This window comes from Vanacampus margaritifer, chromosome 20 (assembly GCF_051991255.1).
Source record: "Vanacampus margaritifer isolate UIUO_Vmar chromosome 20, RoL_Vmar_1.0, whole genome shotgun sequence".
Lineage (NCBI taxonomy): Eukaryota > Metazoa > Chordata > Actinopteri > Syngnathiformes > Syngnathidae > Vanacampus > Vanacampus margaritifer.
The window spans coordinates 12033174-12048093 of NC_135451.1; the positions used below are offsets into that span (position 1 = coordinate 12033174).

Sequence of the window (14920 nt, forward strand, 5' to 3'; positions counted from 1 at the left end):
TGGGGGTGTGTATACACAAGAGGAACAACCGGCGTGATTAATCGATTTAATTTGCACATTACTGCGGGGCAAAAGTGTTGGATGTTAATTTGGATAAACAGAAAGAAGGGGAGGAAGGGTGTGTGTGTGTGTGTGTGTGTGTGTGTCTGTGTGTGTGTTCTTGTTATTGACTGTCACTAAAGTTGCAAGCACAAGCTGTTTCCCTCAAGTCAATCAAGCGATTCCACCTTCAATTTGGGTCACGTGGTCTTTTAAAAAAATGTTTTTTTTCCCCGATGAATTCGTTTTTGCTATTTAAAAAAAAAAACGTTGCTAGAAAACAAGTTTATCAAATTGAACTTTTGAAGTTTGTGTCTGCAATGAGTCGCTGCCTTCAATCAAGCCCAACGCATTTTTTTTTTGTAGCATTTGCATTTTTTTAATCGTTGAATATAGTACGAAAATGTATCCAAACAATTTTTTTTGCTGTTGAATCCAAACTAAATTTGACATACGAGCGCATTTCTCCATAAATACCGACCACTTCTAAAAACATGCGGATAAATATGGAAAATTGAGCTAGTTATACAATAATAATAATAATAATAATACTTCCTTTCAGACAACACAGGTAACTTTTTAGTGTATATTTATCACGTATACATAATAAACATGTTGACACGGAATTGTTCAGGCTTTTTTTTTTTTTTTCACTATTAGAGACGATTTCGTCGACATGACATTTAAATAACAACAAGGATTAAAAGTGTGCTACTCCAACTGGACCTTTTGGGACGAGAATGCTGCACTGTGGGCTATACAGGATGGCAAAAAAAAATACAAAATAAAAATAAAAAGAAGCACATTTAATACTATAAGCTCGACCTTGTAATACTGGGGATCATTCACATTTGGTACACGACTAGAACATTCTTTTTCAGTGGCGTCTATTGTCCATATAGCAAGGGAGCACATTTTTTTCTTCACAATCCCCCCCCACCACCCCCTGGCCCCCCTCCCTTGTGATATTTACAAAATAAAATATTACATGTTTTTTCTTTTTCATCTTGGTTGTGATATATACAAAAACACCCCCCCTCCCCCCCCCACTTTGCAACATTTGGAGCAGTCCTTCGGTAAAAATAAAGAAAAGTTGGCTCCTTCTTTTCTCTTTTTTGGTCCATGCATTCTTTCAGTCCACGCTCCAAAAAAAGTCTTTGCAGTCCAGAAAAAAGAAAAAACGCTTTTTCCATTTTTTTTTAAACCCTCCCCATCCCCCCCCCCCCCCCCCCAGAAATATTTTTGTTTTGTTTGTTTCACACGTACCATTCATTGAAATTGGACGTGAGCGCGCCGCTGTGGCTGCCGGCCGCCGTCGTGGAGCTGCTGTGGTGCTGCACCGTCCCGGGGGCCGTCGGCGATATAGAACTGCCGCTGATCTGGTTCTCCGCCGACGGGGACACGATGGTGGGCGGCGTGGACGACTCGTAGCCCGAGCTGGCCGCGGGGGACGGCTGCGAGGCCGGGTTGCTCGCCTCGTGGACCTACGAAGCAACAAGGAAGAAAACAAATAAATACAAATGCATGTAAACAAAAAAAAAATATGCAAGAATGTAAAATGTTTTTTTTTTTTTTTACCTTCATGTGTTTGCGCAGCGAGCTGGGGTGCGTGTAGGACTTGTCGCACATTTTGCACAAGTAGGGCTTGTCGGACGTGTGCACGTGCATGTGTTTCTTGCGGTCGCTGCTGTTGGCGAAGCGTCGGTCGCAGCCTTCGAACTCGCACTTGAACGGCTTCTCACCTGAATTGCAATCGCAAAACAAATGGGTCAATTTTGCGCAAATGACACTCGCGCCATTTGCAATGAATTTCGCAACCTGACAATTATATATATATACTTTTTTTTTTTTTTTTTGTGAAGTCTTACCCGTGTGCGTCCGTTTGTGAATTTTGAGGTTTTCCGAGCGCGCGAAGACTTTCCCGCAGCCGGGGAAGGGGCACGGGAAGGGCTTCTCACCCGTGTGCACGCGGATGTGATTGACCAGCTTGTACTTGGCCTTGAAGGGCTTGCCCTCCCGGGAGCACTCCTCCCAGAAGCAGATGTGGTTGGTCTGCTCGGGCCCCCCCACGTGCTCCACGGTCAGGTGCGTGACCAGCTCGTGCATGGTGCTGAACGTCTTGTTGCACGACTTTTTGGGGTTGGCCAGCTGCTCGGGTTCGATCCACTTGCAGATGAGCTCCTGCTTGATGGGCTGGCGCATGTAGCGGAAGAAGGCGCCGGCGCCGTGGTGCGCGGCCATGTTCATGTTCATGGGGCCGTAGCCGTGCAGCTGCGTGGACGCGTAGTCGGAGCGCGGGCTGGTGACGTGGCCGTACTGCTCGGCGGCCGCGCGGCCGTACACGTCGCCGCCGAAGCCCAGGCGCATCTGGCCGTTGACCACGTTGGAGGACGCGTGGCCCGCCGCCTGCTCGTGCAGCCCGGGGAAGAGCAGGTGGCCCGCCGCCTCAGAGTGTCCGTGGGGCCCCGTGGCGAAGCCGCCCGCCGCCGCCGCCGCCGAGGCGAAGAGGCTGTGCTGCGCGCCCGCCGCCGCCGCCGCCTCCCCGAAGCCGCGGTTCCTGAACAGAAAGTCCCGCGTGGAGTTGAAGGCCGCCGTGGAGTAGGAGCCGACGTGGCCCGGGTGGTGGTGGTGGTGATGGTGGTGGTGGCCCAGGGCGGCCGCCGCCGCGTAGCCGGCGGGCGCCTGCGCCGAGAAGGCCGTCTGCTCGTGCGAGCCGTGGTTGATCTTGAAGGCGCCCATGCCGTCCGCGAACGGGTTGATGCCCAGCGCCACCTCCCGCTCCGTCACCTCACCCGTCGAGTGGTGCCGCGTGGAGCCGAAAGTGGTCACTCCGATGGCGGGGTACTGGGGTCCGGCGTCCAGGAGCATCTTCGCCCACTCGGTCTGTACGCGCGCCGACGCGACTGAGGACACGGGTGAAAAAAGCACGCGCAGATATTCGACCCTCCCGCCCCCCCCTCCTTCACTTTCTCGATCGTGCTTCCCAAACTCCCCCGAAATCCGCCCGAGTCTTGTTTACTTTCTAGGGCGCCCCTCTCGCGCGCATCTTACGCCCACGCGCAACCCCCGAAAGAAGATGAGGAAGAAAAAAAAAAAGCACTGCACGCGCTATTGTCTCTCGCGTTTTTGTTGTTCGGACGCTCGACGTCCCCGCGGCGCGACTTTCACCTCCTCGCTCGGCCGCTGAGCTGCAGACTGATAGTCGCAATCATTCCTGCAGATAAATGAATTGCAAAGACAACACGGTCCAGCCCTGATGAATGGGGAGGGGAGGGAGCAGGGGGGTGCGGTCACGTGAGCGTCTCGGCCGCTCGACGATTGGTCGGCGCCAACAAGCCCCCCCACCTCTCCTCAATAACATCCACTCACCAAATAACAATCCACGTTGCAAGACGATTGGCCTCTTTGCATCATCAATCCGTGCAGGATTTGTTTTCCTTTTTTTTTGTTTTTTGCCGGTTTGACTGCAGGATTTGGAGGGAAAAAAATGGCATTAATATAAACACATGAATGCAGTTCAAATACAAGCAAAGATGAAAACACCGCACCAATATTTATACTTTTTGGAGAGAGAAAAAAATGCATTTATAATGATAAAGTCAGATTTCAGAAACCAAAAAAGTATTTCTTATTTTTTTTACTTTGGTAAATTTAAAACTGGGCAAATATGCTGATAAGCAAATTAGCCCCCTGGTAACCAAAAATTGTTCCTTACAATGGGCTACACATTTTTATGAACTTTTTATGTATTTTTATAGACTCCATACCACCATTTTTTTTAACTTCACATCTGCTTTCCTAAACTAGCACTTCTTTTTTTGGGGGGATTTGTCCCCTTGTAACCAAGAATGGTTCCTTTGCATGTACACATTCCCAACGTATTTTCCCCCAAACTTTTCATGTCTTTTCTTCCTCCATTTTTTCCTCTTAACATGTGTTGTCCTAAATATATAAAAATTTGGGTGAGAAATTAGCCATCTTGTAACCAAAAAAGGTTCCTTTGCATTGGGCAGCTGCACATTCCCAACTTTTTTTTCTCTTTACTTTTCATGTCTATTCTTCTTCCCACCCAACGTTTTTCTTAACGTGTGTTGTCCTAAATTTATAAAATATTTGTGAGAAATTAGCCCCCTTGTAACCAAAAATGGTTCTTTTGCATTGAGCAGCTGCACATTTGCAAAACATTTTGTCTGACCTTTTTCATTTCTTTCCATAGACAACCATTTTTTTCTTAACTTGAAATTTGGTTTTCTTAACGTATCATTTATTGTGAGAAATTAGCCCTGTTGTAAACAAAAATTGTTTCTTTGGAATGAGCTCCACATTGCCAAGATTTTCATCCCCCACAACGTTTTCCCCTAAACTTATCGCATATTTGTGAGAAATGATCCCCTTTGTAACCAGAAATGCGGTTCCTTCCATGTGGGCTACATTCCCAAAAGGTGCGCCACATCCTTTCTACAACTTTCCAAAGTTTTATGGGAGTAATCACGTCTTCATGATCAACAAGTCTTCCTAAATGTGTAAACTTCGTTCTTTCCTAAAGCACATCTTTTATTACCAAAAAAAAAAATGGTATCTTCCAAATATGCTACACATTCCCAAAAGGTGTGTGAGACATTTATTCCCCCCAAACCTTATGGCCAAAATTCAGGGAAAATAAAGCAGACGGCGTCGTCCATTTTGAAGCATCCCGCCTTCCACCTGGACTTCTTGCCATAGGCCGGCTCCGTTGGCCTATAAATTGTAAAGTGTGTGTGTGAAAACCTTGTGGGTTGTCGAATTTATCAAGTGGGATTTGCGGCAGGAACCTGCGGCTGCCCCGGAGTTCAAAAATCCACATGCAGACTTTTTTTTTTTTCTTTTGCCATGTGAGCCATTTAAAAAAAAAAAGAATCCGCTCCAAACACACACACTTTCTCCCCTTATAAGCCACTGTTACACACACATTTATTTTCAATTTATATAAAATCTAGTCTATTTTATTATCAAGTTGTTGTAGTCCAAATGCATCCGATCTTATTTTATGTAGCCTATATGAAAAAAGTTGCGTAACATAATTTATGGCTTAATGAGTAAACTTTTTTTTACATCTCATTTAATTTATTCGCAGTTTGTTTTTAAATGAAAAAAAATAATGAACATCCGCACAAATAAACTCCACATTGCTTTGCAAATATTATACAAACTTTTCCTTTTCCTGCAGTTTTCTCTTGTTTGCTTGGAGAGGAAAATAAATGAACATGTCAAACTGTTGGTTGACAGCGTTGCGCTCGCACTTAAAAAAAAAAGTGAGTCAATATTTATAGAGGGCATGGCTCGCAAAATTGTTTATCAAGCTGTTTGGAGCGTGCATATGTGAAATTGTTAACTCGTGTGGATGGGGCTATTTGTGGTGCGCATTCAGTATACATCCTATAGGGGTCATTTCACCATGCATTTTTACTCTACTTAATACGTCAGATTTTTTTTTTTACGCCCTTTAAGAGCACAATGAATGCATATTTCCAGACTCGTGCAAATCTCCGTCAAGAAAAAGGAACTTTTTACCCTTTGCTCCGTTCTTATGCGCTCAAAAGTGCCTCGTTGCGTCTCGTTCCAACGCACAACGCGACGAACAAGCTCAGCTTTTCCATCGGCTGACTTGGTTTCTCTTTTTGAACTTTCACCCCCCTACCCCTCCCTCCTCACCCATGCATGCATGCGTGCGTGCGTGCGTGCAGAAGCAGGCTGCACAGCAACACAAGCAGGCGCCACCTCTTCTGGCAACCATCTGCTGCTGCCTCGCGGTCGCTTCGGCTCCGACGCCGACAAACCGAATGAGCCCGGATCGTGACAACAGGTCCTCGCCCCTGACATGTTTGCTTGACTTGATTTCATTTTTTTTGGGACGACGACGACGATGACGGCGATGAAGAGGGTGAAGATATTGAAAGCTGCGCGTGCGGATCCAAACGAGCGGAACCCAAAAAAATAGGTGGACTTATTCGGTCTTTTGTGCTTTTGGACCATCCTCCTTTTAAAGGCGACTATGCCATTGGCATTTTTTTTTTTATGAAGATATCACACGACATGCAGAATTTGACCCAGGATTTATTTTTTAATCCCGTGAAATAAAGTTGTGCGGACCTCAGAGTTTTTTGTGTTGCAGCACAAAAGCGAATGTGCCATGTATCCGGATTAACCCCCCACCCCACCCCTTTTCCTTTTTTTAATGATACAATAACGCTTTGCATACATACGTCCCCCCCCCCACCCACCCCACCCCTCCCCACCCAACCCTTCCAGTGTTGCCTGCCGGCAGCGCGCATGCGCACCCCCTCTCACTCGCTTGTCACCATTTTTCTTCTGGTTGGAAAAGTGTCACCGGTGACGTCAATCAGCCGCCTCTGACCAATTAGAGCGCGGGCCGATTGTTGGGCTCGGCGGGCTGCGAGCGCCCACCGCGAGCCGCTATTCTCCATCAAATGCGTCCTGCTGCCCAGCCAATGTAGCCCCTCCGCCACACACAACTTTACAAAGTTGTTGTTTTTTTCTTTTTGTATTTTTCTTTTTTTTTTTTTTGAATTGCGATTAAAACACATTTGTCATCATTATTGTTTTGCCCGCTGTCAAGTGCAAAAAAAAAAAAGAGAAACATTGGGGGAGTAATGAGCGCCGATGCGCTGAGAATCCCCGCGATGGACCCTGCCTTCTCCAAACGGAACGCGGCGCTGAGATTAGTTGACTTGGCAGGGGCTCACCACCACCTCCACCATCCTCATCATCATCATCATCATCATCATCACCGCCACCGCCACCCTGCCCCTCCGAGCGTGACAGGCTTCCCGGGGTTCGGCAGCCATCCGCACTCAATGGCTCACGCGCACCCCGGGGAGATGACTGCGGAACCCCGCCTGGGGCCGAGTCCATTCGGGCCAGAACACATGGGGCACTCGGCGGCCCTCAAAATCAGCCCAGCCCATCATTATCACCACCACCAGCAGCAGCAGCAGCCTCAGCACAATCATCACATGGCAGGCCACAGTCAAGTGGTCTCCAGTCAAACGGCAGCTTTCGGGGCGACGCCGGTGCCCTACTCGGGTATGACGCACCCGGCGCAGGCTCTGACCGCAGGTAGGGACTTTTTCCGAGCCATACCGGGTCTGACCGCCGTCGCCGCCGCCGCCGCTTCTCACCACGGAATGTTTGTCCCGACAACAGGTAGCTACCCGGCGCACTACGGCCACGACGCCGGCAACCACGCGCTCTTCTCCGGGCTGCACCAAGAGCAGCCACCGGGCGGCCAGCTGCGCTTGGGACTACCCGGGGACGTGTACGTGCGCTCGGAGCACTTGGCGGCGGGAACCCGCGCCGACGCCTTCTACGGGGGGTTCAACCTGAACCTGCATGGCGCGCATCATCACCACCAGCACCCGCCGCCCGTGCACGGGAGCGGCGCCTTCTTCCGCTACATGCGGCAACCCATCAAGCAGGAGCTGATCTGCAAGTGGCTGGAGCCGGGAGAGAAGCGATGCGCTCGGACCTACGGCACCATGCACGAGCTGGTCACGCACGTCACCGTGGAGCACGTCGGCGGGCCCGAGCAGGCCAACCACATCTGCTTCTGGCAAGAGTGTCCGCGCGAGGGCAAGCCCTTCAAGGCCAAGTACAAGCTGGTCAATCACATCCGCGTGCACACGGGTGAGAAGCCCTTCCCGTGCCCCTTCCCCGGCTGCGGGAAAGTCTTCGCGCGCTCGGAAAACCTCAAAATTCACAAACGGACGCACACAGGTTAGTTTGTCCAAACCTTTTTTTTTATGGCATGAAATCACTTTGGGGTGTTGTGGTTTGGGGGACTGCAGGGGGGGGATTGTGGCAGGTCACTCATGCGTTTGGACCTCTTGTTTACAGCACAAAAGAGACGTGCACGTGTTATTTGTGACAACCCCCCCCCCCCCCCCCACCTTAAGTTTTCCGCTGTCATGTCCACACACTTGTTGCCTGTTTTTATTGCAATGACTCCTGAACATGTCGGAATGTCACTGGTGTGCAACCTGTGGTGTGCGGGCTAAATAACATCCCCACCTTCACCCCCAGTACGGACGAAACATTTTCATTTATTTATGAATAGTCTGAACGTTTTAACCCGTAAATTATTCGCACATTTGATGATTTTTTTTTTTTAAATGGGTGCTCCAGATTAAAAAAAAAATAAACCAATGCAAATATTACCTATCATTGACTTAAAAAAAAAAAAAAAAAAAAAGAGAGAGAGAACATGGCTCATCCACTCCATGAGTTAACTTGCATGGGTGTCCAACCTGTGGCACATGGGCATTACATGCCCCCACCCTTGTGCATTTTTTCTGTTATTATTCAAAGTCTGACAATCGAACCCAATTTTTTTTTTTTAATCGAGCCAAAGCACATATTTGACATTTAAAAAAATAATCTGAACACACAACCACATCAAAACAACACAAAAAGTGGATCTTATCGGACCTTCTGCCATCTAGTGGAATTTATATATTTAATAGCATTCAGAGGCAATAATTCCTGGACCAATTCAGTAAAATTATTATTATTATTATAAAACTATTATTTTCACTAAACATTTATTTTTATTTATTTTTGAGGCGTCATATTTTTCGCCAAATCTTATGCAGCTGCAAATATTACCGCAAAAAAAGTTATGACATAACATGGCTCATACCAGTGGTGTGCAACATGTGGCACATGGGCCATAAACAAAAATGGCAATTGTTGTAAAAACAAAAATTTGACCCACCGTAATATTCAATAATTTAAACATGATTACTGTATTATTTTTTTTAAACTCTTATTATTATAAATTTGTGTTATGTTATATCATAATATTGATCCTCAAGGGACTCTGTCAAACTCAAAAGGCTTCTACTGGTTAAAGAAACTTCTCCAACCAGCCCTTTTACATCAGGCACATGTAGCAGCTGCAAAATATTGGCTGCCTTATAAAAAAAAAAAGTCTCGTCCTGCACAAAGTCCCCAATTTGTCATAAACTTGATCCTCGGAGGACTTTATAAAACTCAAACGACCTTAACGGACAAGAAAAAGTATTTGAAACTGAAACATGTCAACAATGAGACTTAAAAAAATCTAAAGTAGAGCTGTCAAAAGATTTTTTTTTTTAAATCAGATTAATCCCATTTTAGAATTAATTAATCACGATTAATCGCTTAATTTAAAAAAAGCCTTTTTTTTTATCTATATTTTTTTCCCGCCAAATTTGAAGAGCACCGGTTATGTGTTAATTCCTTTGACATTTAATGTTATGAGGACGTCTTCAACATTTTTTGATCCACTGCACACACTCCTCTTTTTCTTATCAGTTAATTACTTGCACAATTTTAAAAAGGGGGGGGGGGGAATAACCCCGATATTTTGACATGAACAAATATTCTAAATGCGATACGCAAACATTTATTAAATGCTTTACTTTAATGAATAAAATGAAGTTTATGGCTCAAACACAACCTGTGCTACCTTAAACGTAGCCGTCCGCTGTCACGCTAATAAAGGCTAATCTATGGTCAAAATGAAAAGTGCGATTAATCTGCGTTAATCCATGATTAATGCGATCATTTTTTTTGTGATTAATTAATCAATTAACGCTTTAACTTTGACAGCACTAATTAAAAAGTTAAATTAAAAGCGACTGTTGATAGGTGCATGCAAAAATATTTTAAATTGTTTATAAAGCTCAAACACTCCTGGAAGGAATATGAATTTATTTAATAACAATAGTTAATGCATGTTTTTTCATTTATTGTGTTTTTTTTTTTTTTTTTTTTTACTGCTGTAATACCCCAATTTTTACTCTGGGGGTTAATAAAGGATATCTTTTTTTAAAAGGTCCTCCACCACCCCTTTTGTTTATACTGCATCACAATCATTGGTGACTTAAAATATCGCCTGATTTAATAAACAAATAAATAACAGTGACATGCATGCCTTCATCGTGCAAGGGTTCTACCAAAGTTATGCAACCTGTGGCATGTGAGCCACGTAGGGGCCCCGTGTTGCATTTAATCCGGACCCTCAACCAAAAGCAATTGTTTGAAAAGCCGTACACATTAAAACCCATAAAGAAAATTCCTAGTAACAATTGTTGTTTTCATAAAGTGGCCCTCAAAGGACTTGAAAAAATTCAAATGGCTCAAATGGGAAAAAATCTGCACCTGCTGTTTCTACGATATTACAAGCATAGGCAGCAGCAAATATTGCCTGTCAAAAAAAAAAAAAAAAGTGTTTCTTTCTTTTGTTGTGGCCTCAAAATGTTGAGTCAGACTGGCTTGCACACGCACACACCTCATGCATTATTCATATAATTTGCTCACATGACCTAAGTACAAATCTGTTAAATAATTTTGACTCCCGAGGGGCCTCATGCTCCTTTATTTTTAGTGTATCATGTTTAAAGCTCAAAAGTGTGGTTATGATTGAGGTGGCGTGGGGGTGGGGTGGGGGGCTGGTGAGGGAGGGGGGGGTGTCCGCCCCTGGGGTCTTGCCTGCTCCTCCACGCTTTCTTGTACTACACTAATATCCTTGATTGGCTCTCTCAACCCAACAGCTGAAGGTCAAATTGATATTCAGAAAAAAAAAAAAAAAAAAAAAAGCGCAAGTGTAATTAGACAGGCCCAATTACATGTGCTCACAAAGCCTTCGTGGAGGAGCACGAGTTGATTTCTAGCTAATTTATTCATACTGGCCCTTGTGTGTGTGCGTGTGTGTGTTTGTGTGTAAAATCAAATCTAAGAATAAACGTATATGTTAGCTGGGCTTCATACCTTGCACGATGTTGAACAAAAATAATAATAATTAAAACAAACTGTCCTTCAACTTTCTCTCACACACACACACACACACACACACGAAAATGTGGTTCAAGGATGCGTGTTGAGCATCTAAATAGCTGTTAAAATGTATAAAATATTTCAAATGTGTTTAGCTTTTTTCCCCCTGACTTTTTTGTTTGTTAGTTTATTGTTCTATTTTCTATGCTAGCACACTGCAAACTGCACATTTGATATGCTAGCCACAAACATATCCCTAAATATATTTTTATTTTTTTTATTTTTGTAGTAAGCCATATTTTCATATCCGGCTTTTAAATTGTATTTTGTAGTTTTAGTTTTTTTTTTTTTTTTTACTGACCAGTATTTGTTTTTGTATGTTAGCATGTTTGCTCCCTGCGCTTGAGTGTGTCATGACACGTGACACTTGACTTTGCATTTGTTTACTCAATTGAATATTTATTTCTCTTTTTTTTGTCCCACTGGTGGAGTTTATGGAGGAAAGGTGAACAACCTGTGGGTAGTGAGCTATATGTTGGGTCCATGAGAACATTTGATGTGGGCCACCTTTCAATTTTTTTTATTTATGAAAATCAAAATGCATTCACATTTTGATATAGTTTTATTTTTTTTATTTTTTGAGTTTTGACCATTTTTAATCTCTTTTCACAAACTTAAGTATAGTCATTTATTCTAATGTTTTTTTATTTCATGTTGTATATGTTTCTTTTTCCTGTATTTCATGAAATAATTCGTTTTTATTTTAAAAAAAAAAAAAACTAATTTTATTTAAATATGCTGCTATTCATTTTTGTAGTTGCATTTTTTTTTTATAGAGAACGTGGTGGCCAATTTAAACTGCCAAGTTAATCTCTCAACAGCACTTTTAACCACAAAATGATCACAAGCATTTGTTGCATTGCACCCCCCCCCCCCCATGTGGTGTGCCCTCTAGTGGTACACACAAAGATCATTACATTTAATGTGCAATCTGCTTAGATGTTTTTTTTAATTTGTTTTTGGTACACTTCAGTTGCTAACTTTAAATAGATTTACATTTAATCGTTATAATTATTTTTTTTTTCCCATGCACATTTGTTTAGACTTTTTTGTGCAATCCATTTTTCTAGAATGTGTACACAGTGTCTTATGTTTACATTTGAGGACTGAACACTTGGGTTTACTATGCTCCTGTATTTTAATAATAGCTAATTCATTATTCTGAGGTGGCGCTTGGTTTAAAAAAAAATAATAATAATAATAAAAATCTGAATCAGACACATTTTTAGCAAGCAAACTCCACACTCTGGATTGTGACGTCACGCTTCGGGTAAAAAAAACAAAAACGAACCGCTGTTAACTGCACTTTTGCTGTGGTTTGCTCGTGCACGTGTGTTGCAGGTGAGAAGCCGTTCAAGTGCGAGTTCGCGGGCTGCGACCGACGCTTCGCCAACAGCAGCGACCGCAAGAAGCACTCGCACGTGCACACGTCCGACAAGCCGTACAACTGCAAAGTGCGCGGCTGCGACAAGTCCTACACGCACCCGAGCTCGCTGCGCAAACACATGAAGGTGCACTGCAAGTCCCCGCCGCCGCCCAGCTCGGGCTACGAGTCGTCCACGCCGTCTCTGGTGTCCCCTTCCTCGGACCCGGGCCGCGAGCCGCCGCCGCCGCCGCCGGGAGGACCCCCCGCCGCCTCGGCCCCCGCCCCCTCCGCCGCGTCCTCGCACCCGGCCAACCTGAGCGAGTGGTACGTGTGCCACAGTTCCGGGGCCAGCGGGGCCCACAGTGGGCCCTCCACGCCGGACTCGGTCACGGAGGAGGACGAGCCTCCGTACAGGGACAACTTCTAGAATTCGCTGCCGCTTTTTTGGCACAATAAAACAAGATTTGTTTTGATGGAGCGAGTCGTGTTCAAATCATCTGTGGACTTTGTGGTACATTCATGTAGTGCGGGGGTGGGCAAACTGTTGGGCTCATAGGTCACGGTTTTGTTTGGGGTTTTGAACTGACACGTGACAGCTTATTGATGGTTCTTAAAAAAAAAAGGGGGGGGGAATATCGTTATGCTAAAATATATAATGCAAATGATAAGGATACAATTACATTTTGTTCAAGTATTTTTTAAAAAGAAGTCTTAAATATTTTGTTTACATCAAAAAAATATATATAAATCAGGCTCTGACACGTTTGTACTTTTTTGACAGGCCAAGCCATTAAAGTAATTTTCTGAAATAAAATCGATAAGATCTATCTATGAAATAACAAATTTCATATTTTTCTTAAAACAAACTTTTGGACATGGCCCATCTGTCTGTAAAAAAAAAAAAAAAAAAGTGTTCATTTACACAAGTCATAACTAAATTATTCACCAATGTAGGCCTATGTATAATTCTTTATTTAATGGAATTGTTTACAGTTTAAGTGCTTTCGAATGTCAAATGAATAAACGTTGAATATTTTACAAATACGTTTCAATGAACCCATTTTGGGGGGTGTCGAAACACTGCTACAAAAATAATGAAAAACGTGTCCGTGCCCTCTTTGCCCACCCCAATGTAGACTTTTCAGGCATGCTTTTTGTGCAATGCGTTTTTTTTTTTTTAAATTGCAATTGTAAATATTTTTTTCATTCTTAATTTATTTTTCAATCTGGTTTTGTATGAAAGAACCAAAGTGCACGCTTTCCGAAACTCCTCGAGGCCAAATTGTACATTTTGTAAATGTTTTGTAAATGTTGTCCATGTTTGGTAGTTTTGTACGTTTTTTGTTGACGTTTCTGCTTTTGTGCAGAGGCTCGTCCAACTTTTTGCTTTTGAGATACTGAGCGTGAAATCGTAAACGTTGGAACACGTTTTTTTTTTGTGGCTTTTCTACCAAGTACCCCCCCCCCCCCCCCCCCATACCAATCTTGGAGCAGCACTGAAAAGTCGCGTACCGAACTGCCTTGCCATTTGTGAGTATTTCACGAAATGTTGACACATTTAAGTGAAGTTCTTTAGATGCATTTTTTTCTAACTCACGTGATCTTGTCATTTTTTTATTGTCCGTCTGACTTGTTTTCTTTTTTTGTCACTTTTGTGACTCGCACTGATTTGTGTGTGTGTTTTTCAGAACGGGGAATTGCTTGTCTTATTTAAAACATCGGGAGAAAAAAAAAACTTTAGCAGTCGTTGTATTTTTATTTTTTCATGCAGACGTTATTTTTCATGCGGTTGCTTGTATCGTTAAGGTTTTTGTTTTCAAAAGGGACCTTTTGAGTGTCTTATTTTTCCAAATGTAATTTTTTCATAAATGTATTTATTTCCAAACAAAAAGTGCATCTTGTTTTATTTTATGAATTACGCTGACACTTGCGTCATCTTAGAGTGGAGTTTTTTTTTTTGATTTTATTTCACGTTGTGTATCTTATTTATTTATTTATTTTGCAAGTTTTATTTTGGGTGCATTCATTTTCATGAATACATATTTTTTTTTACTCTCGGGAATATATTGAGTGTTACCTTAAATGTTCTATTTGCTGAACTTTGTAAGTTTGAGTCTTTAGTATATTTATGTATTTATTTACGTATTTTTTTTTAGACTGTGAATTCGTATTGCGTTCATTATTGCTATGATTTGGTGTGAAGTCTTTGTCATTTATTGCGTTGTCGATGTTTTTGTCAAGTTACGCTTAACAGAGCTCTTATTTTTTTTTTTCCCCCAGGATGCGTGTGTTACTTCGCGTGATTTTTAACGCGTGTGTAAAGTGTTAACTTGTCTTGGTGGTGCCTGCCGAGCAACACTAACGCTGATCCCAACTTCAAAGTGCATGGAGACACAAAAGAAGCACTTTTTCTCCCTTTTTTTTTTTTTTTGCCGCCCTTATGTTGTTGTGACGGTGCATTAAGATTTCTATGGCAATGGCCGAGTCAAACTGCAATGATAAGGCTTTGGGGTGGGTGTGTGTGGGGGGGGGGGGGGGGGGGGGGGTTCAAGTCGGCGACTCAAAGGCGTCGCTTGCAAAGAATGTAATATTCGCTTCCCCCATGGGGTCGGAAACGCTAATACAAGTCTTTTATGTGGG

General features: G+C 43.4%; 2 protein-coding genes across 6 annotated transcripts in view; one reads left to right on the top strand and one right to left on the bottom strand.

Moving 5' to 3' along the window:
* The window catches only part of zic4 (zic family member 4), a 110169-nt gene extending 96011 nt beyond the window's left edge, over window positions 1-14158 (top strand). For 3 of the 5 annotated variants that reach the window (XM_077553907.1, XM_077553908.1, XM_077553905.1), the window contains 2 exons: window positions 5763-7812; window positions 12256-14158. In XM_077553907.1, coding sequence (XP_077410033.1) covers window positions 6690-7812; window positions 12256-12707 — 1575 coding nt within the window. In that variant the 5' untranslated portion in view covers window positions 5763-6689 and the 3' untranslated portion in view covers window positions 12708-14158. The remainder of the gene's footprint in view (window positions 1-5762; window positions 7813-12255) is intronic. The other 2 variants (XM_077553909.1, XM_077553906.1) reach the window with 2 other exon arrangements.
* zic1 (zic family member 1 (odd-paired homolog, Drosophila)) lies at window positions 1263-5421 on the bottom strand. The gene is made up of 3 exons (XM_077553910.1): window positions 1908-5421; window positions 1618-1781; window positions 1263-1523 (listed from the first exon to the last, which is right to left on the bottom strand). The coding sequence occupies exons 1-3, from the start codon at window positions 2905-2907 to the stop codon at window positions 1296-1298; spliced, it is 1392 nt and encodes a 463-aa protein (XP_077410036.1). The 5' UTR covers window positions 2908-5421; the 3' UTR covers window positions 1263-1295.
* Window positions 14159-14920: the final 762 nt, after the last annotated feature.